The sequence below is a fragment of the Sander lucioperca genome, chromosome 8 (genome assembly GCF_008315115.2).
Source record: "Sander lucioperca isolate FBNREF2018 chromosome 8, SLUC_FBN_1.2, whole genome shotgun sequence".
Lineage (NCBI taxonomy): Eukaryota > Metazoa > Chordata > Actinopteri > Perciformes > Percidae > Sander > Sander lucioperca.
Genome location: NC_050180.1, coordinates 21,218,432 through 21,241,899, shown reverse-complemented (window position 1 = coordinate 21,241,899; position 23,468 = coordinate 21,218,432). Strand labels below are relative to the sequence as shown.

General features: G+C 39.3%; 2 protein-coding genes across 3 annotated transcripts; both read left to right on the top strand.

The window, feature by feature from the left end:
- The first annotated feature begins 6,457 nt into the window (after positions 1-6,457).
- On the top strand, positions 6,458-10,145 carry hoxd4a (homeobox D4a). The gene is made up of 2 exons (XM_031297194.2): positions 6,458-7,810; positions 8,217-10,145. Exons 1-2 carry the CDS (start codon positions 7,339-7,341, stop codon positions 8,513-8,515), a joined length of 771 nt encoding a protein of 256 aa, XP_031153054.1. The 5' UTR covers positions 6,458-7,338; the 3' UTR covers positions 8,516-10,145.
- A 1,359-nt stretch (positions 10,146-11,504) lies between these two features.
- Positions 11,505-19,922, top strand: hoxd3a (homeobox D3a). Of its 2 annotated transcripts, none has more exons than XM_031297189.2 (4): positions 11,505-11,951; positions 15,724-15,783; positions 17,591-18,140; positions 18,274-19,922. In XM_031297189.2, the coding sequence occupies exons 3-4, from the start codon at positions 17,693-17,695 to the stop codon at positions 19,023-19,025; spliced, it is 1,200 nt and encodes a 399-aa protein (XP_031153049.1). In that variant the 5' UTR covers positions 11,505-11,951; positions 15,724-15,783; positions 17,591-17,692; the 3' UTR covers positions 19,026-19,922. The 2 variants fall into 2 exon arrangements, with proteins under 2 accessions (XP_031153049.1, XP_031153046.1); XM_031297186.2 differs by having other exon boundaries at positions 11,508-11,951; positions 17,591-18,155.
- The last annotated feature ends 3,546 nt before the right edge of the window (positions 19,923-23,468 follow it).

Sequence of the window (23,468 nt, the reverse complement as noted above, 5' to 3'; positions counted from 1 at the left end):
AGTAATAAATACAAGTTAATAAAGTTAAACAGAAATATTTCACTTTTCATTCTGAGCAAAGCAAATATTCCGTCATCGTGCTTTTGCCATATGTTCAAGAACATACATATCCCATTAATACGGTCTTATTTTCTGTGTTATACGCTACAAACGAATTTGCATTATGATGAAGCTAAAACTAGTCTAACCGCTCTTTTGGACTTTGAGATAAAACGTTTTATGGTTGAGTGAGATGGAAACAAAAAACGGGTGGGGGGTGGGGGGGGGGGGGGGTCTTGTTGTCCTCCAGAGGACGTGGAGGGGCTTCTGCTATTATGCGCAAAGATGGGGAGAACTGCTGCAGTCGAAATTCCTTTTTGTGAGAGGACAATTTACAACTTGGTTATAGACCTTTTTATGCGCCTCCATCGCTTGTCATTGGATGCCACTGGTCATGTGTGAGAGGCAAACGTCTTCATGGCTCTTTTCCTGATTTCCCAAGCGATTGTTTCCCACTGCATTTTGCGTCTATGGCGTTCAAACCGATACGCCACAGTCGGCTTTCTTAAAAATCTCATTCGTTTCATAAACGTCTGATCACATATTTGCGGAACTGCGCTGCTCATTCTCCTGGATGACATGAGGAGCGTTTCAACTTTCTACATGACCTCTTCACACACAGCAGCAGTACTGGCTCTTCACTGCTTTATTAAAATGCATTGCAGAGGTAAACCACCAAGACTAAACATGGATTACCTCCCAGCTATAGGTAAGATTTCTGTGTGATAATGGACTTTATTAACGCTCGTGTGTTTGCATGTGAAGTTTGACAGTTTCCTGTTTCATTAGTCATGTAAATTAGCAGCAGGGCAATGACTCTCAGGTTATTTGGTGGTTTCACATGTTGCTGGATGTATTGAAATACATAGTTTTCATACTGACACGCAGAAAATGTGGGTAATAATGTTAGTATTGATGAAGATTTGCTTTTACTGCTATTATGCTGCACGATCAAAGAGTGATATTTTTAAGAAATAATCAACTGTTATCAAATGTTTCTTGAAAAATTAGTCATTGTGGCTCATACCTCCTATTTCAAGATTATTCTGCAGAAATATAGCTCGAAATAGCTTTGAAATCCGTGATGATGGTGTCTTAAGTATTTATTGGTGCACAGTGCAGCAATCATTTCCCCCACGATTTAGAAAAGAGCTTCATATATTGAACCAAACATTATCCATTTCGTTTTCAGTTTGAAGCAGCTTATTGCACATCGACAAGCCTTTTTATATTCCTCACTTTATAATGCCAAATTTTCTATCATTTTGAATTTCTTTAGCTACCGTAGAGGCTGCATCGATCTGATTAACTCTATATTTCCACATGTTGTTCACTTACTAAAATACGTCACAGAACAAATCTGCTTTGCAATATTCCACATATGCAATCCTGGCAAAATAAGTTGAGTTTTCATAGCCGTCTTCAGCTGCCTGGAGATGGGGCCAACTGAACAAAGACAGTATTTCACTGCTGCCTGACAGGCAGCTGCGAAAGTATTTACAGCCTTACTGCAATGCGGCAAAATGGACCCTGGAAGACAGGCACAAGTAGAAGCCTGAGACATTAGACAGGGTTCACTCTGTGATTTTCTATATGGACAAAGTACATAGCTTACAACATGTCTGTGTTTGTTCTTTGTAATTATAGGACACTGTCTGACCGCAGGCCCTACACACATTTGCACAGATAGCAGTTTCAACGAATGGATGTGGTTCCCCCTTTTTGACCCTTATTTAAATCCCCGCAGAGAGGAAGTCTGGTCCAATATTACTGACTGATTATGACTATTTTGGATTATTATGTGACAGTGAGAGCTTTTGTAAACAAATGTTTCTTCACATGCTGTTTATATTTAATTTGATTTATTTTTTCGTTTTCCACATAGAAAAAAAAAGAATAATTATTTGATTACCTTTCCGTATTATTATCACCATCATCACTAGCAACACCAGTTTATTTATTTTTTTATCTGCGTAGATGTTATTAATATTGTTAATAACAACATCTACACTGCAAAACATGCCCACATTCACATGGCACTTCTTTCAGATTCAGTCAACAAATCTACATAACAAAAATCAAGGAAGAGAATTTGCAATAGGCTGGGTTGATTGTTCTTGTGTCAAAAGCAATTTCATTTGTTTCATGAACTTAATTAAACCAAAGTCGGGAATCAAGATTCATCAGCCCACTTGTTTTAAGAGACCTACACTTAAATGAATATTGGAATACACTAATTTGCATTTGCAATTTCTTCCTCCTTACACATCGTTATCAATAGTTTCATCAAACATATGATTAGGTGAAAATACTCGTTTGTAGAGATGGACATTTTTTGCAGTGGAAAAGGGGGGAAGCCGTTAAAATTCCAGCAGAAGGCGCTGTTGCCCAACAGTCAGCCTCTCTGCTTCCATTCAGCAGTCTTACTAGCAGCTTCCCGAGCACAGTGATTGGCTGAGACAGGTGGTCATGTGACCTGGTTCATTTTTGAAAGTGGTTTTGGAGAATTGAGATAAATTCATCATGTTTAGCCAGGAAAAGATCTGTTGGGTAACTAATGAGATCAGCTGCTCTGATGCTGCATTTGGTGCTGTGTGGAATGTTTATGTGTTAAAGAAGCTCTACAAACCCATGAAGTGTATGACAGCAAAAAAAGGCCAACAGTTGTTTTATTGCCATGGATTTATTGGAGAGCACAGTGGATGCTTTGTAACCAGAGACCACTTCAGTGAAAGATGTTATCTTTTAACACGTTCACGCATTATTATGACTTACAAAGAAATGATCTTTAAGAAAGCTGATGAAGCTGAAAAAATGACTTAATTTATGTACAAAAAAATGCATGCAAGCCATTAAACCACAGAAAACATACCAACTAACAGCAAAAAATATTTAAGTGCAGATTCTTCTGAAACACTTAGAGCCCATATAGAGGTTTACCCTCAAATTATCTCCAGGGAAATAACTTTTTATGAGGACATGCATGTAAAAAGTGACAAGCCTCTGATTTGATGCCCTTCCATTTATCATACCTGCCTCACAGTGGCAACCAGCCAAACCTCAGCATAATCAGCCCCTCTGCAGGGAAAGGAGAGGAGGAGCAAGACTGCTCTGCATTCTGGGATTGGCCTGGAAGAATGAATACCATCAGTCTCATTGTGTCATGTTCACTGGGGAGATATTTGAGCACAAATCATTAATGCATGTTGAATGTTTTTGTTAACATTTTAGAGGTCAAGAGACTTCAGTTAGATGATATAATCAGGGCTGTCCAGTAAGGAGCAAAAAAATAAAGAGGAATTCTTGAATTAAATAGGCCTAAATGGAGAACATCACACGATTATTAATATTAATATTAAGATGTTGTTGTTTTTTCAAGAATTTCATTAATAACTTATAGACCTGCAAATAACTACAATGCCAATAAAAAACAAAGTATTTTCTATTTCGTCCCAGTGCACCGCTGTTCCCATTTCTATCATGGCAGTTACAACCTACCAGCTTCCTCCTTTCTACGACTTGTGCTCAGTGCACATCAGTGTAATCGCCGTTATTGAGTAAGTGCAACTTTGAGGGTTATTTATGGAGCTGCGCGGTGTTGTGAGTGGCTGTGAGGAAACACGTGATGCCATTAAAGTTTGTTTTATGGCCCGGGTCTTGACAAGCCAAAATATAATTCTCATTGTGTATTAGTAAGACCGTCCAGATGGGTTGGAATAGAGCTTGAATTGGCAGGGAGCTATTGTACCAGGCTGACTTTTCCTTCAGCATGGATGTGTTTGACCCACGGTGTGCCATGTGTTGCGGTCTCTGCGGTAAGCTGTGTTTTATCATTATGCTCGTGGTATGGGCGTGTGATGTCACACGCATAGTGCTCAGGCTGTACTGTTTCCTGCCTCTAAAAGCGGCAACAGTGCTCGTTCAGGACAGAGATATAGTCCGCCTGGGTGATGCTGGAAGGAAATCGCGTTTAATCTGATTACTGCGTTTGGTTTGGGTTTAAACCTCTTAAGACTCAATCGATGCTTCTTCGGATGGTGTTATTGACGTTGTTGGTCTGATTCACTGCTACATGATGTAGTTACTTGATTGCATTGAGCTTCTTATTTGCTTGGAGGCGGAGAAATCAACCTGTTGTCACCAGAGTTTTTGAAGAATCCTGAACAATTAGGTGAAATATCTTGAAGGCCTAATCAAAACAATACAAGTTTATGTACCGTCATTATGTTACAATTAGGCTATCATTTTCAAAATGTACAATTCGCTTAGCAGTGTTAACCACATTAAAATTAATAAAAACAGCATGGAGCTTAAAACAATAAAATCAGTGTTCTCTTTTTTATATTATGTTGTTGCGGCTTTATTCAGTGTAGGCCTACTGTATTTCTTCTGCAGGCCTTTACATTATTAATCTTCTCAGGAATTGTTAGACAGTCCAGTTCAATACTGGTTAAATAATATTTTATGCAAAGTTGAAAGGGGATTTAGCTTTATTTTCTAATATCCGTCAAAAAACGCTCCCTTCTTCGCCCGAAAATGAGATAGGCCTCGTGTTTTCTATTGCTCCAAAACACTCAATTTGGAGGTTTCGGATAGATAAAGCTTGTAATTGTGATGAAAAAAAAAATCGAATTGAACTAGTTAGCCCTTCGTTCAACACAAGCTGCCAGGAAACGCTGACTTTATCATTCTTTTGTTGTGATTCTCGGCTTTGACCCGTCTGAAGGGCTAGCAGGGGAAGGTGAAAGACAGGTCAGGCTGTCTAACTAATATTGAAATGTGAAGTGCAAGAACGAATTTTTACAGTTTCTATAATTTATCTTTTAACTGTGGTTGAAACGAATACATTGTTTTTTGTTGAAATTTGAATGCAAATTTGCAGATTGGAGATACAAGCTTATATCTGCGTAATGACAAAGTCTCTCTTATGAAGATGTAGATCTAAGGGTCAATTTGACTTCTTATTTAGCTGCTTTCTGTTTCATTCTCACATTTTAAAAGCCTGTGTCTTAACTTACAACTTGTCAACATGAATCAAGCTGAAAATGTAGCCAAAACGTTAGGCCTACATTAAACCAAACGACTTGATGCACCATCCAGTAAGTTAGTAAACATGTTCCTGCAAGCCTTTTTTCTTATTAAAGAAGAAAACATTTCAATTTTTATTCAAGCTTTTTGGGCTGAATGTCTGGCTCAATTTGTATTCAAGCTTTTTCACTGTGACTTGAACCCAGAGTCACATTTGACCAAATATGCTTAAAAAAAACATTAATAATTTATTTCCCCAAATCTCACAAAGGGTCATGTAGGCCTATATGTGGCATAATAATTTAGGACTGTTTTTGTCATAAATTCTCAGGTTGATATAATTATTTGGATGAAATTATATTGTAATATTGCGTTTTGTGTGCTTGGAAAAAAATATTTAGATGCTACTGGTCATTTTGGAAAATCTGAACCATTCTTAGCTTTCATTCATTGTAAGGATGTGTCAGATGGCCATGGTGGTTTAGTTAATGGCTGACGGGGAATTGGTAAACTTTTACACCCTTTGAGCTGTCACCAGGACCGAAAATAATTGAACTTTTTGATATGTTTGTAAATGAATTAGTTTGACCTTCGTGGCCTCGAGCCTCATCTTTTGGTGCAGTTGTGATAAGCTCTCTAGCCAGAAACTATCTGACGGTTATTGAGGTTTTAACATTAGTGCCATATTTAACCAATGCGTATCTTTGATTACGAGGTAACAGCTTGCAAAAGTTTTTATTATTTAAATATATAATATTTGTTCTTAATGATGAACTTGGACTATGATGGAGGGAAGAGGACCCACTGCACATAAGCCTGGGTTGACCTAAGCTACTGCCTGATATTTTCGTTCAGTGTCTTTTACTTGTCATTTGCTGCTTAAATTGACAGGGATGTCCCTGGGCAGAAGTAACCTGTAGGCCTACAGTTTTCTTTCTTTTCCTTTTCTTTTTTGTGAAGCAGCCACTGTCATTGCTTTTGACTTGAACTCAAGGAGATGTTTGTACCAGAAAAATACATTACAAGGAAATCATCAAAACGAAAGAAAAGGCTGCTTCAATGAGAGAAAGTTGAGACTGAATGGAATAACTACTACTACTACTACTACTACTACTAACACTATTATTATGGCCTATAGTATACTTCAGAGTATGGTTTACCCCATCTGGTTGTAATGCATGCCTCTTATTTTCGTATGTAACGTTGTTTCTGTGAGCCACTTTGTACATTTTGTTTGGCTGAAGTGCTCTACAAATAAAGTGCTGTGGTTATGGTTGCTAAGTGGCCAGTTTCGCTTGCCGTCGTCTATATATACCCTGTAGAACCGAATTTGTGTGATCAAACTACAATCACAGATTCGATTCTAGGGGAGTATATGGTCGATGAAAAAACTTCGACTTAATGAATTGCCATCTTATTATGAGACGTTTGGTGCCTGACGTGCTGTCAGATGTTACAGTGACATTGTTGGTTTCTGAATGAGAGTAAATCCGACATCACACTTCACAAGAAGCGTCAGGGCATGTTGAAACTCTATAGGCTCAAAGGAAATCTGACGCAAAATATTTCACATGAAAACAATATTTAGCTCAGTATGTTGGAATGAAATACCAAATGGATTACTAAAAAGACACAACACACTCTGTAGCGTCTTCCTCCTGTGGGTCGCTACATTATTGATTCCCAGAGGCTGCTGCTGGCCAATAGGCTCCTGAGACAGTGTTTTTTCAAAGGGATGGGAGCAGATGAAGTGATGAGATTCGTCTAACTTTTGGATGACCCCTTCTTGACAAAGACAGTGTCCATCAATTGTCCTCAGTCATTATTCCCTGCTTTTATGCCGAGGGGCTTTTTGTATCTTTTGTTGGTTTCTCTGTTGAACACCATGCCGCCAAGTTAGACCTTAGAAACTGATATATTTTTATATCTCCATGGAGTAAAACAATCCCATGCACAATCAGCGTTTCCTATTTCTTTATAATAGTCTATATAATTTTAAAGTTAAATATTGAAGCAAGGTTGGAATTATGTGTATTTTCTTATTTTTCCAGCATGCCTTTTTATTTTCCAAATGTGCATGCAGGTGTTTGAGTGCAATATTTGTTTTGTTTGTTTCCAACGGGGTCTAACTTTGGTGTAGGCTATCTTAAGTTAGATAGCATTGCTTTTAGTTGTATGTTTACCCGTTTATGGACCAGCATCACCTCTATTGGCCGATCTGGTCACATGGTTCGCTAACTTTATTCAGTTGAAACCAAGTAGGAGGGCTTTATGGAGGGAGGAAAAAAAGACAACTCGAGAAAAAAAATTAGTATTTTCTACCTTCAGAAATTAATGGCCATGAGTTCGTATATGGTGAACTCTAAGTATGTGGATCCAAAATTTCCTCCCTGCGAGGAATATTCACAAAATAGCTATATACCTGAGCAGGGCTCGGACTACTACAGTCCATCGCAGGACACAGACTTTCAGCAACCAGGGATCTACCCACGGTCAAACTACACGGAGCAGCCCTTCAGCTGCAACACTGTGCAGGACTCCACAGTGCAGCCACGGGGTCATGTGCACGAGAGATCCAGCCGCTCGAGCCCCTTCAGCGCACAGACTGAGCGGGGCCCCCCGGTCCAAGTGGCCGGACCCCGGACTTGTGGACAGCAGCAAAACACAAAGAGCCTAAATGGGATACAGTCCAAGCAGCCTGCAGTAGTTTACCCCTGGATGAAGAAAGTCCACGTAACTACTGGTAAGATTTCCACTTCTTCTTCTCCTCCTCCTCTCATGGACCAACTGAGACCTGCACTTTAGAAATCATTCAGTGTAATATTTATGGGAGTCTTTGAAAGGCCTCGCCAATTACACAAGTCATAAATTTTTATAGCTCAGGAAATAGGCCGCTAGGTGAGCGCCTGGAAGCTCCTGAAAATACATATTGACCGGTTGTAATGGTGCTTAAATCTGCAGCAAATCTGTTTAAATCCAGTTAAAAATCACTCATTATTCCCTGCTCTCGCTTCCATGTGAATGGTCTCAAAGTTTGAGCGCCGGGGGTATAGATAGAGAGACTCGTCTTGTTGTATTGTTTTTTCCTGCATGCTGCATTGGCCACATTTGGTGACTTTTTTCCCTCTTGTTTGTTATCTTTCTCTTAGTGAACCCGGATTTCACAGGACCTGAGCCCAAACGGTCCAGAACAGCTTACACCCGGCAGCAGGTTTTGGAGCTTGAAAAGGAGTTTCATTTTAACAGGTATCTGACCAGGCGGCGACGGATTGAGATTGCCCACACTCTCTGTCTCTCCGAAAGGCAGATCAAAATCTGGTTTCAAAACAGAAGGATGAAATGGAAAAAAGATCACAAACTACCTAACACCAAGGGCAGATCTGCCCCATCCTCCAGCCATCTGCAAAGCATCCAGAAGGATAACCAGACTGATATCACATCATTATAAGAGAGGAAGAAGGTGTCACACCTTTTTAGAAATAAACTGTACATAAAAAGACAGAGATTGCATCTGACTTTTTGCATGGACTGATGTTGTTTTTAGCCTTTTTTTTTTTTTTTATTTAACAAAAAAGACCCCAGCAGCGTTGACTCAAGACTGAGTCAGAAAATCAGTCAGTCTTTATAAGTGAGAGGTTTGAAAGTTCTTCCTTGTTTTTATTCCCTCAAAGAGACACAAAAACATCGAAACAACCTTTTTTTTTTGGACGTTATACCCACCTGAGGACATTTAATGAAAGACCTCGGCTGGTTTCATGGATTTAAACAGTGTTGCAGCTCTTCTCACGTTGATTCACGATTGAAATATCTTTATTGAGAACAGGGAAGCCCTTGGTTCAAAAATCCACACACACATCTTATTTCAGTTTATCCTATTCAAACCTCACATTAAACGCACAATAAATATATAGCCTATATATATATATACTTGAAGGAACCATTATTTCCATATAGAGCACGCCAAACACAACCTACTTTCGTAAGTTGCAAAACCCCGTTGAATTTTTCAGTTCCACGTTTCTTTGTGATTAGTATGTTTTAACTTATTTTGTACAATAAAGCTTTGGAATTTTCTTAGCCTAAATTATATTCCCAAAAGCAAGACATTCCTGTGTGCATACTATTCTGAGTGCCCTTATAAATCTCTCTTGACATCTTTGTAAACAGTGTACATTTTCAGAGGCTCTCTCGTGCCATTTGAAAGTCTTATATGAAAGATCATTTGTTCCTGCATGGTATCAAATTGATAATGGATTTTTTTTTCATCGGAAATAATCAGATCCAGAATATTTAGGAGTATAATTGTTTATTTTTTACTTGATATGATTGTTTTTACGTCATTATTTATTTGTTTAAAACAAACGTGTACATTTTCGTATAGCACACAATTTTAATTAAAAGTAGGTTATTCGTTAAATTTCAATTAATCTAAAATATGTTTGAACTCTTGTGGATTATTAGCATGGCTTTATGCAAAGTTTTAGTCTTTAGTTAATGTGGGAATCTTGTAGGTTTTCCTTTACACCGAGCTAACCGAGGGGGGCTTTCACGTCACGTTTCAAGACAGATATTTTTTTTTGTTTTATACCGTCATTGTCTTCGGACAAAAAAAGCTCAGAAGCTCTCCCAGTACGAAGAGGTCTTCTCTGTGAAGTCTTCACGATGAGAGGCTTGAAAAGGTATTTCATCCGAAGGTCGACAAAGCAGCAGTGGCAGGTTCATCCAGGGGACACATTTCAGCCGCAAGGACTGACCCCAGCACCCCTGACCCGCCGGACAAGCAGCCTTTTCTGTCCCAGGCGCTTTGGTTTGGAGGGCTTTTCCACACTTAAAAAGCCAAAGCATTCAAAGCCAGAGTCAGTGCGTGAATTCCATAGTTTTTACACGTGTTTTAACAGTATTTATATCGAGCCCTTAAAAGCAATGTGTGCATTTGTCTCCCCATGTCAATATGCAATCTTTTTGTTTTTATTTTTGTACATGCTTTTTACCTTGTATTGTGCATTGAGATGCGAGAAGTATATTGAAAAAAAAATAAAGATTTCTACTGAATATGCATTTAAATGATTTCAGAGGGCATAATGTCGCGAGATTTTTATTTTTTTCCACTCTACAAATATATAGATTTAGTGGAAATAAACTTTCCCGGGCACACTGAGGTATTTTATAATTTATCTCATGCTCAAAACTTTACTTTCATTTTTATAGCGTTATTTAGTGCCGTTTTTGTCAGGTTTTGCGCCATTTACAAAAGGATCCCTTTTGGTGGGAAAAGAGTTTTTCTTCAGTGATATCGTGTGGAGCCATATGGACATATAGCCCCCATTTTACAAAACATCCACAAATGCACCAAATGTGCGCTGCATGGGCAAATTCAGCCTCTTGTTATGTCAAGCAAGACATTTACGAGCACACATATGGATCATTGCTCTACCATAATTGTAGCATATATTTAAAACCATGTTAAAGAACGAGTTTATTTCTCTGGCTTGTCTTAATTTTCACCCATTAGCTCTTATCGAAAGGAGCGATTGCGCAAAAACATCCTCATGAGTTCGTGATGAAGCTTTTCAAGGTGATTTTCTTCAATGAAAACTGTTTGAGTCCTTTAGAAGACTTTGACCTGACCTTTTACTTTTTAAATAGGAGAGTTGTTACAGCATACGTGAGTCTTTATTACAGAACAGAAACACAAATGAAATGTACTGGCCTCGTAGATTCAAACTGACAAATAAAAACTTTTTCAGAGGTGGTGGTCCTGCTCCAAAACCAGAATACGCCACATTTATCAAAACATACACAAATAATGAACTAGGCCTATATATGTGATATTAAACCCCCATGTGCTTCACGAGCTATGCCTTTATTGAATATGACCCACTGCTACATTGACCTCCGACCCTCCACAGGCAGAATCAGTCCTGATGCAACCAAAAGTGGCCATAAACGGGCATGTGGAAAGACAATCTTCAGTCACTCAGCAGTGTTTTCATCCCTAGTGACCACCATGTGAGCACGCGGGCCTACAGGCGTGCACATGGCTCTTAGCCTATATGTGTACGTGTAAAATACCCGCTTGTGTCATATAGATTCAGAGAGAAGCTGAGACAAAGTGATGCTACCAATCCACCATCCTGCCATAAATGATCTGCACATAGATGCTGAAGAGAGGATGAGTGAGAGGGGAGGGGGGGATGAGATAAGTGGGGGAGGGGTGTGTTATTAGCACAATTGGACAACTAACCTACCTAATATACATTACTAGTTTTTTTTTTTTTTTTTTTTAAAGATAATAGTAATTGCTATTTTCTATATATTATTTAAAACATTTAATATCAAACATGACTTGTCTGAGATTCTGGTATTAAAACATGAATTAAAATTAAACATAGGCTATCACACACAGCGCCCCACCTCCCTAATTATCAGGTCAGAGCAGCCTACTACAACGTACAGTGTGTAGCCACACTGACCTACATGTCTGAACAGCAATAAATGGGAGCCAAAGGCAGTGCCATTTTCAATGACACTGCACCCAGTGCAGGAATACAACGTCGTTGCTCTCCATCCGGCCATATTTGATTTCCAGCTGTTTTTCGAAGAAGCCTCTCCGAGCCAGACAACCCCCCTAAGATATATTAAAGTGCGCTGTCTGCATTCAGAGATATAATCCAGAGACTATACCACTCCGCTCTCTATTCTCGACCACGTGATTGTCTAAATAATTAATGCAGCACGTCCCCCTAGAAACACGGCGTCGTCATTAATCGCAAGAACTCTATCAGACTTGAAAACTGAAGAGATCCCCCAAGAAAATAATATCCGATAGCCGGCGCAACCGTAGCCCCGCACTTTAGCAACACATCGAACCGATGGATGCTTGGGTAGGTAAATATTTCAGCGTTTTTCATGTTGCCAGAGTTGGTAAATGACTATATCAAATGTCGTGATATTTGATGAATTGCTGTCTTTGATGTGTGCGCTCTGAGCAGGGCTGTATGCTGTGTAAGTCGCTGTATGCATCTCTTTCTTTCTTTTTTAATCAAATATGTTAGAAATGGTAGAATGTTTGGGCTTGCTGTTTACGCATACGTCTTGAAAGGGATTGATAGGATGAATGGTAAAAACTTAAGGGCAGTGACATGTATTTATGGGTGCTCGCTCTGAATAAATGCTCTTTCGGACACAGCTCCGTGTGGTCCCTCTACAGGGCCCACTGATTCTTTATTCAGAATCTATTTCAGAGTTTTACCAGTTTAGTGCAAAAAAAGCTACTGTTTTTTTAAGGAACAGCATTAGATTTATAAATTGCTAGTAGAAATTATCTTAATTTATAGTCTTAGTTTTCAGCATAAAATAAATAATATGTATCTTTCTTTTTTGCTTGAGAAGACAGTGGTGGATTTCTCCTGTTTTTTTATTGTTAATGGGGGATGATTTGATTTTGATTTCCAAGAAGTCGTGGAAGTTAGGGCAGGCTGACAGTTCTGCCTCCTTGTAAATCATTCTCAGTAACTCCTGAAAGGGTTCGAGGCTGTTGGGGGGGCGGGCGAAACCTGTAAATCTTTCACTTTTATTACCCTCTGAACATATGCTGCGACGCTACCAGTCCTGCATCCCTTCTTTTATTCCTCTCAGCAAAGATAACCCACCGCTGAACTAGCCGACGCTCTCTGCGGCTCCAACACTTCCTCTTGCAATCCATTCTTTTACAAAATATTTATTATTGGTTATAAAACCCTGCCATTATTTTTTTTTTCATTGCTGTGATTGATATTGAAAACAATGCAGGAAAGGACATGGCTCTCTCACTCTTTGTGTTTGAGCAGTGTGTGAAGACAGACACAACAAACAAAAGATGATAATGTGGTTTATTTGAATACAATCCAGTCCCAGCTGGAAGAAAAAAAAAACACATGTCGTTTATTTCATAAATCATTTTAAAAAATGCACATCCCACATCATCGCAGTTACTGGGCGAGTAAATAGGACATCTAAAAGAAGTAGGCCTATAATAGTATTGTTTTACAATATTATCTAAATACTGAACTGTGGTGCGTTTAAGGCCCACTTTGAACGTTTTATTGTGAAATGTCCTCTTAAGAGCAGTGAGGAGAACTACAAAAGCCTGGAAATTCCAAAGCTGTAACATTTAAAATGCAAAGAAATGTATTATATTAACCTACGCGAACACACTGCACTGCATGCTGTAACTAATGCTCTGATAGAGAATGTGCAAATCTTTGTTATTAATACTTTAACAATATCATAATAGAATGCTTGTATTTAAATACTGAAGTGCATGCGAGTTGTAATTCAGGAGGAGATGAAAAGAAATAGGCAGTGGGACATTTCCACACAGTTCAGATGAGGAAATAAACGCCACCCTTTATCAAAATGGATTGGTGAGGTAAGGCTCGGTTGTAGAAGAGAACAATCACGTGAACAAATATGCTTGTTTCTTAAGGCAGCGCCTTTATTTGCCATCACAAAGCTTCCGAAACACCCCAAAAATCCTAATGTTAGCTCCAAAATGTGTACAGGCCTATCAGTTTCTGAATTTCTGTATATTTCAATGGGTGATTGATTGCCAGGGTATTTTTTTTTTCTGGAATAAGGATACCTTGTTCGCTTTTTATTGGTAGTTGAATGCGAGTCCTTCCATTCTTTCGGGAATACTGTCTCCATTGGTATATGGAAATGTCTGAAAAACAGCAAGATCAGGTTTAGGACAGCATTGTGTACAGACAAAGGGTGAAGGATTTATTCTAGAGACTGCGTGGAAAGGAACTGAGACTGAGAGGGAAGCTGCTTTATGATGAATTGATTCGCAGGTAAGCAATCGCATGGCATAAAGCAACCTTTACCCACGGGTTAATATAATGCAAGGAAATATTTATGATGTATTCCACTCAAAAAGGTGATGCTTGTTAATGTCGCTCTCGCCGGCGACCGTGTGGATATGGAGTCCAGCTACCTCCTCAAAAGCATATTCATATATATATATATCATTTTTTTTAGAAAGCCGATCAAATATTATCGACAGATTGAGCTCCAGCTGCACTGCTGCTTTTCAGCTGATTTCACGTTTCGATGAAAACCGGCTCAGTGGGAAGAAGTAGGAGAGGAACTTTTCTTTTTGACTCTTGGATCGTAAATCACATTAATTTGTTGTCTTATCGTCACAGTGGCGTTTGCCGTGATTTATGTGGTTTCAACTATATGGCTTTGTTAACCTGCAACGTTATATTATACACGAATTCATATTGGATGTTTTGAGGGATTGCCGGGCTGGATAGTGAACAAGGATAAAGGCAAATACTTAATTTTCCTACTATTTGGATACGATATTGGCTCACTTGATTTCGGTTAATTGTAACTTATGTAAAGTTGAATAATTCTTCTTTGTAAAAAAATAAATATAGGCCTGAGTCGCAAGACAATAAAAGCTTATTTATTTTGTAGCATTTTTAAGATAATTATTCCCCATTATGCTCAAATTCTGCTTACATATTATTAGCTGTTTTACGGTGGATTTATGTGCACTACATCTTTATATCGTGTGCAGCTGCTGAATTTCTACAGAAATTAACAAAAAACAGCATTACCTATATAGCAAATCCTTTTCCTGCAACTGGTGATTTCGCATTTTGTCTATAGAGACAATAGTAATACACTGTTATCAACTGCAGTTATTTCTTGCATGTAACAAACATTTTTCAACAATAACAAAACGCCTCTCAAGTGCTGTTAAACTTGAATATGAACATAATTTGAAGGGCTAACCAGGAGAAACGACTAACTGGGATAATAACTCTCCACATTGAGTCCGGCCCATTGTGTGAACCAAACTTACCGTAACAACGCGTAGGCGAAAAACACTGTTGTTTGAAAAGAGGACCATGTCTGCTACTAGCAGCCCTGTGTGCTCAAATAGCACTTCAGGCGCAGATTATCGACCAGCTTTATCACATATTCCACGTCGAAGGAATCTTAAATCTCCATGATCATATTTTAAGTAATTATCCCCAAATACGAGCAGGGAAACAGAGGTGGTTTCACAGTAAAAAAAAAACAACAATTCACTGAAATGTCCTGAGGTTTAAGTTCTACTTTCTTGCCGTCGGTCGAGCATCTTCTTTCAGTCCCCGCTGAAAAGCTGCATTAAATTTAGTTGAGGGTTGAGTCTACTTGAAGCCAAACTGCTCGTTGTTCATTAAACTTTGCCTTAATGCTGAATGACCCAAAGGTCACCTAAAAAGCTTATGACTGCTAAATATTTGGGCTGCTCTTTGTGTAAGAAGTGCGCATGTAAGACTTTTCTCTTTCAAGCAGAGACTTGGGGAGTATGCCATAGGCTATGTGGTCATTGCAGTGGCAATTCAGTCTTCCAATTTAGCTAAATTAAACGGGCCAAAAATAAAAAATAAATAATTGTCCAGTAATCATTTGAATTAAAATGTATTTTAGCTTTGATAAATAAATTACTATAATTGTAATTGTATTTTTTTAAAGTGGTAGAGAAGATTGGGCCTGATGATATTAATCTTATTATATTAATATATAATTCTTTTTTTAAATATATGCATCAAATGTCAAGCCCATGTGATTGAAAATAAATTCTAATGTGAAGAAACATATTTATTTCTCTTCCAGGTCGAGGTGGGAGCAGTGATGAATGCGTGAGGGATATAAAAGAGATTTGCGCAGATTTCGGTGAGTAACATTTCTTTAATTAAGGGACTGGACAGCACAGACCAACTGCTAACAAGGTGAATGGGTGATTTGTTATTAGGCTACATATTAACGCTCACAGTGTTTCACAGGAGGCTTAAATCACGAACACAGACATGAGGGATGACTTTAACTCTGCTTGTACGGGTAATTATTTGCGCAGGCCAGAGTCCCATTCCAATATAATTCTACGTTTGCAAAGCTGCATGAATTAAGCCAACAACAGCGCACTTAATACTATTTTTCCACAAGAAAAGAAAATATAAAAAAACATTAGGCTAATTATGTTTACATTCCTCTCAAACATTACTCAAAAACATGCACATTATAAAACGTAAAATCAAGAATCAAGAATTTCACCATTTCATCCTACGATTCCCACATTTTTACCGATGCGTAATCGTCAGTATTGCCTGTCTCTTTTTAACCAGCAAAAATATCTCCAGTCATTCACCTCGGTGTTTGGCTGCAGACTCGCGCCAGACAGAATGGAGGCATCGTTTATAAACTGAGCCTCTGTATGGGAGAAGTCGCCGAGTATGAAATTCTTTCCCTTGCCTTCCTCCTACGCTTAGTTTTACACTTCTGAGGGCTGCGAGTCTTGAGGACTGTTTTGCTTTTCATTCCTCTCTGAGGCCGTTTACAACCATAACATTTGCGGTCATAAATTTTGCCGCGGTCCACACTGACAGGTGCAATTGTTATGCACGGCGCAGGCTTCACCTCCTCAAGCCACCAACATACAGTATAGTACAGGGCCCTTTGATATTTGTGTTTCAACTTATAGTTCAAATGCTGGCGTGTGTTTCTTTGTTATGTTCTGAAAACAAGTGTAGCTGCCATCAAACATATCCTCAAAATTTGATATTTTTTTTTCAGAATATTTGTTTTGTTTTGCTTACAATTAAAGGTAGGCTACATTTTGCTTGACTGGGCTAGAGGCAGAAAACCAACCAATCAGCCAAAATATATAGGCTAAGGCATGTGTGTAAAGGGTAATGAAATATGTAACTCCCACCCCCACCCAACAAAACTCTCTCTCTCTCTCTCTCTCTCTCTCTCTCTCTCTCTCTCTCTCTCTCTCTGTCTCTCTCTCTCTCTCTCTCTCTCTCTCTCTCTCTCTCTCTCTCTCTCTCTCTCTCTCTCTCTCTGTCATTCACTCACTCACTCACTCAATCACTCTCTCTCACACACACACACACACACACACACACACACACACACACACACACACACACACACACACACTATCACCTACATGTGTGATATTAACATTAATAACAAACAGTGGAGGAGATTAGTATTTAGCTTCTTGTGTGTGTAAACATGTGTTCCAAACGCATATGCGAGGCCTTGGTGGGCTATATTTCTGCTGCAGGGAACAATGCATGACGGGCTTTGTCAGGGCTTGTGATTAGTGAAAAGGGTATTGTGTCTGTGTGTGTCAAATGCTGATTCAGCTTATTTCTGAGGGACTCTTAAAGGCTCCCAGAAAGTCTTTTTAGCTAAAGTTAAACTTTAACTGTTTTGTGCCAGAAAGGAGTCAGACCAGCTCAAATCTGGGGCTGGGAGATGTATCACTGTTGGACACTGTAGAGACAGTTGGTAATTTCTAATTTAATGGCTGCTGTAGCCCATAGCAACATGAGCAGAGATTATCCTGGTTTATAGCGGATTGGTTCATTTAAATCCTGAATCTCGAACAGTCTAAGGTTAAGGAGGTTGCAGCTAATGAGTGTAGGTCTTATTCATATGTGCCCTCATGAGTCTGATATATTTCTCTGTATAGGTCACAGACTGGAGCAACGGTGGGAAACACCAATCACGTGAATAAACAACATCCATGCCATTGGGTCGAGTTGTTTTGTCTTATTGGCTTTGAATCTACAAAATGCAGAAAGCAACATACTACGATAACTCTGGACTTTTTGGAGGGTACACCTTCCCCAAACCAGACTCGTACAACTACGGCCCCGCTCATCAGTCCTACCCTGCTTCTAACATTGAGAATGACTACCAGGCCTCAGTGTGTCCCATCCAGACCTCTGCTGTCCGGCCACCAACCCTCAAAGACAGTGACCTGAACGGAGACTGCATGCGGCAAAGCAGCAGTCAAAGCAACAGCAGCAGCCAAGCCACGAGTATTGGGGAGCAGCAGGCAGCACCTCCACTGTCCGCATCCTCTCCCAGCTCCAACAGCTCTGCGCCCCAGAAGAAGAAATCCCCATCTAGCAGCGCTTCCAGTACTGCCACACCAACCCTCACTAAGCAGATATTCCCCTGGATGAAGGAGACCCGGCAGAACTCAAAGCAGAAGAGCAACAACTGCACCAGTGCAGGTAGAGACCATGATGGTGCGTGCATATGTCTTTTTATTGGGGGAGGGGGGAGGACTGGGCCTTGTTGTGCTTACAGTTTATGATTGCATTGGTAATACAAAGATGCTAAGATGAAGCTGTGGTTCCTTTACAGGTGGCGAGGTGAGTGATGAAAAGAGCCCACCGGGACCAGCCTCCAAACGGGTCAGAACTGCTTATACCAGCGCACAACTTGTGGAGCTGGAGAAGGAGTTTCACTTTAACCGCTATCTCTGTCGCCCTCGGAGAGTGGAGATGGCAAATCTGTTGAATCTCACCGAGCGTCAAATAAAGATCTGGTTTCAAAACAGGAGGATGAAATACAAAAAGGACCAGAAGTCTAAAGGACTCGCGCACTCTCCCCTGGGACACTCCCCGGATAGAAGCCCGCCGCTGAGTGGCCCAAATCACATTGGATACTCTGGCCAGCTCCAAAACGTGAATAGCCTCAGCTATGACGCCCCCTCGCCCCCGTCTTTCGCCAAACCCCAGCCAAACATGTACGGTTTGGCCGCGTACACGGCACCCTTGGGTGGCTGCATCCCACAACAAAAGAGGTACCCGGGCTCTGAGTACGAGCACCACGGCATGCAGAGCACCGGCAGCTTTGCCAACGACAATTTGCAAGGCAGCCCCGTTTATGTGGGTGGGAATTTTGTTGATTCCATGCCAGCCTCGGGCCCCATGTTCAACCTCGGCCATCTTCCCCACCCCTCATCCACCAGTGTGGACTACAGCTGTGCCGCTCAGATCCCAGGAAACCACCATCATGGACCCTGTGATCCCCATCCCACATACACAGATCTCACCTCTCACCAAGCGTCTCAGGGAAGGATTCAGGAAGCGCCTAAACTCACGCATTTGTAATATGTGGTTTCTGTGTGTGCGTGTGCGTGCGTGTGTGTATGTGTGCCAAAATTATGTTGCGCTCTTTTTATTACCTCACTAGTCTAATAACCACTCCAAGCGAGTCGTGTGTATTATTACAGTATTATTGATATTACTATTAATGCTATTGTGTAATTATTTTCTAAATAATGCAGCTTTGTCCATTTCTCTTGAATATTTGGAGATGCGCAGAGGCAGCCAGTTGTTCTTCTTTTTGTTTTTTCTCAAGTGCAATCCGCAATTTTTGACTGAATATTTCATGCTGTTACTTGAAGGTAAGTCTTGTAGATCACGAGTAGAAGCTCTTTAGAGAGAAGGACTATTAGGGAAATTTTCGTCTGTTTTGTAGGATCTCATTCTCCTCACGGGCATCCTATTTATTTATTTTGTATTATTTTGCTTAATCTTTCGTACTAGCATATAGCCTATTTATTATTTAAGTACTTTTGTATTGCACCTTATTTATCGTTTATATGCGAGTATTTCTAAATGTGGAGTTTTTTGTAAGATTGGACAGATCAGTGCACTTGGAAGTGTTGGCAAAACAGGGTTTGAAAAATGCGATGACTCGCAGTGTATTGTTAAAAAAGAGCATTTCTAATTGTAAATCTGGGATAAATGGGGCATTTGATAGTGTATAAACACCACTATATGTCCATGATTAATCTTGTCTCAAACCTAAAGCAAAACGTAGACTATCGAAGTATGAAATATTATACACCAGCATGTCATTTCGTGTAGTCCATTACTATTTTTATTTGTCTTCCATTGTTATTCATTTAGTTGGATATCCATAAATTTATGAAACCTTAATGATATTGAAATGTTATATTTTATTGTGTTTAACATTTTGTAAATAAAGTGCTCAAACTTGTATTTTTTATTGCATTTTGTTGATTTTGTAAAACACCCAGCAGCAGTGGTCACCCAATGTTTCTGATTATTTTAATTCCTCCCAGTGACACTGTCAGGTAACAGTAGAGGCTTATTAACTCCACAGCTCTACTGCACAGTCCAAACAGGGAGAGCCAATCAATAATTAGACGCCAGGATATCTAAAACTCATCAGACGGCTCTATGCTTCCAATGCAAACTGCATTTCAGCAGGATAAAAGGCTCTGGAGATTATTGATGTTTCATTGGTTTGAAGGAAGTGAGTCTATGGGCTTATTGCATCTTCCACATGTCACATATCATTTTTTAGACATGGCCACATGATTACCTTCCTATCTGCTGGGACAAGAGTGTAAGCTCTATTTAGAGCAAAGCTCACTTGCTATCTAATTGATTAGTACACATCTTTAAAATAATGATTCATAAACTGGATAAAGTGGAAGTATAGACATATGTCCATATACTGATGGGTAAGGCAGAAGAGATTGGTGACAACACAAGCAAAAGAAGAAAAAACTTGCTTTGACATTGGAAATGATGCAACGATGGATGTGCGTGTATTTGTGCACGCGCAGTATTTGTGTGTGTGTGTGTGTGTGTGTGTGTGTGTGTGTGTGAGAGAGAGAGAGAGAGAGAGAGAGAGAGAGAGAGAGAGAGAGAGAGAGAGAGAGAGCAGTTCATCCTTTATTGCTCCTGGAGAGCCATTTCAAAGCTCATTAATCAAAAACTCGTCGCTTTCAGACTCCTCGCTGATCCCTCCTCCTCCTGAACAAAGCATTTGCATTCCAAATCCAAGTAACACATTTCAAACCGAGCAGCCTCAATCTTTAATGTTGGGGGAGAGTTAAAAAAAACAACAACCCTGCTTTGTTCACATTTTCTGAGATGATACATCTTTGGATTTAAGAGCGCATTAAGGCAAATGAAATCATCATCATGACTTTAAATCCGTACAGGTCCCACAGTCACAGTGTCCCGAAAACTTTCAGCCAGTTAACTGAATCTGACTTGGCACCTGAATTATTTAATAACATAGCTTTTATATTGATTTCATCTTATTGCATAATTAATGTATTACTGGATTGTGGCTATGAGCTACTACAATAGGCTACAAATCACCTCAGTATTCAGTGGATGGCGGCCATTTTAACCCTGGGTGAGCTCTTCCTTCTTTCTTCTCCCCCACTGCAGCTTTCTGCACCGCCCTGGTCATTTATTGAGACCCTAAGATCTTCATTAAATAACATTTGGAAAACTGAACGACCCACCCCCAAAACAAGCTGAATATTAGGCTAATAAAATAATTGTATGTAATAAAAAAAAAGATGTTCTGTTATCTACATTATTTTGCATTAAAAATCAACTGATTCAAAATGCATTGGAAAACGTTAAAGTGTTTCATAGAATAAAACATATTTCTGGTAGGCTATGCCACGATCTATTTAAATTTTAAATAGGAAAACATAACATCATTTTTCAATTATAAACTCTTCAACCTAATGGCGAAAATATAGGTTACCATGGAATCAAACTAGGAAATATAAAAGTCCAAATATCACTGCTATAGCACCAAATGGAGCAAATTGAGTTTCAGGTGTTATCCTTGCCATCACGCCCCTTAGGCCTACTTTGTGATTGGACATGGTGATGAGATCAAATTCAACAATGTGGCATGCGAAAAGGAAGTTTCACGCAATTTGGAAATAACAGCAGCATAGTTCCTTTGATTAGAGCTACTCTGCAAGAAAATACTATGTAAAGTGGGGTCTGGTTAGAAAACTATAGGCTATGCAAACACTTTACAGAGTCTTTTGTTGCTATATATGAGTCTGAAACGTTTTGCATGTAAACGGAATAAGATATGGCTGGAAATATGCATTTGTTTTAAGTTATGCTACATTTTGATTTGCAATTTAATAACTGAATCATAGCAATAAAACAGTGAAGCAACAAAATCTTTGTTGGAGCAGGCAGTGCAGTTGGGCATTTTGTGTTCGTGATTGGATAAAAACAGAGCAGACCACGCCTGCTCAGTGGAGGGTAATATTTACATATGGGGAAGTAGCCCTACCGTAGGCTAACTATTAATGAGAACAAGAGGTGTTAGCAGCCACGGTTCATCTATGTAAAGGCTATCTGGAGACAGACGGTTATTTAATTAAACCATAGGTAGGCTATTTTTTTTGTATGCTTGTAGAACAAAAGAGGTGCAGTCACAGCTGTTTCTTATAATTAATGAATTGGGTGCAGGAAGAAATATTCCATCCCACCGCACCAACACTTGTTCTCTAATCAGACCTAGAAGAAAGTTGGTGTGCACAGAACATATCGCGATGATTCCTCTGTGCAAGTGAGCAGCATCTCCATCCCATAAGAGGGCTTTTTTTTTTTTTTTTTTTTACACGCGCAGCCTGGCTCGAGAGACAAGAGGGAGTAGGAGTTGTGAAAACGTCGCAGACGAAGAAATTAAGATGATTAAGAAAATGTTTCGTTCTTTGACTTTTATTAAACGCGTCCTATATCGAACGAAGTTGATGTGGATTATCACCGGACCAAGACTGAATGAATTTCACAACAAAGCAGTTGACGGAAGTGAACAGAGAAAGGATTCTCATCTCAACATAATCTGCCACAAACTATAAGGACTGGTCAGTAGTTTGTTTCAGACCTAAAGAAAGGCGTGGAGAGAGGACGTGAAAGAAAAGGGCCCCTGAAGGTCTGCTTTGGTTTTATCACAGCATCCCTCAACTCATAATTATTTTCTGTAATGGAGCAATACTTTATAGTATCGGTCACTTCTGCTGCTGTCTCTTAAACTGTGATGAAAAGCTCCAACTGTGATGATTTTAAGAAAGTTACTGTAAAGTGCAGGAGTTATTATTGTTGTTGACTTTAATGTTATTATATCCGGTTAGAACAGCTAATACACAACAAACAGCTTTATATACCTTTTTGCAGGATACAGTTTATTTGCTTAAAAATAGTTTTTATGATGCTGGGAAAGTTAATAGATTATTGATGTGGACCTGTGTTCGTTTATTTGTTTATTTATTGGCATACTTGTCTCTTCCAGTCCGAACTATTTAAATATAAACTCAATAACTTTTTGTGTTTAATGTAATTGCTACATGTTTCTACGGATAACATTATTCTAGTATTATGCCATTGTGTGATGTAAAAGTTGCAACCAATGAAATTGCCAGTGACCTCATTTAATGATAAAAGAGAATGTATTGATATCTAAATGACCCATTTTTTTTCTTCAAATAAAGGACTTCATTTGAGTTGTCATTGTGTGTTTTTTCATCTGATGCTCGTTCACTTCTGAATATTCACTCATATTACAGGAGAGCAAAAAGAGCCTTTTTGTTTTAATTTGTAAAGAAGATACCATCTTTTTCCTCACAGTAGTCCACACACACACACACACACAGTGCAGATTTTATATAAAGGGTTCTACACCCTAATTTTTGTCTCAGTCCATTAAACTGACAGACAGGATTCCATTTCTTTCCTCGTTTGTGTTGA

Coding starts and splice junctions, on each gene's coding strand:
- hoxd4a (XM_031297194.2), top strand. CDS start 7,339: ATGGAGGGAGGAAAAAAAGACAACTCGAGAAAAAAAATTAGTATTTTC. Junction 7,811..8,216: donor GAAAGTCCACGTAACTACTG/GTAAGATTTCCA, acceptor TCTTTCTCTTAG/TGAACCCGGATTTCACAGGA.
- hoxd3a (XM_031297186.2), top strand. CDS start 17,693: ATGCAGAAAGCAACATACTACGATAACTCTGGACTTTTTGGAGGGTAC. Junction 18,156..18,273: donor TGCAGGTAGAGACCATGATG/GTGCGTGCATAT, acceptor GTTCCTTTACAG/GTGGCGAGGTGAGTGATGAA.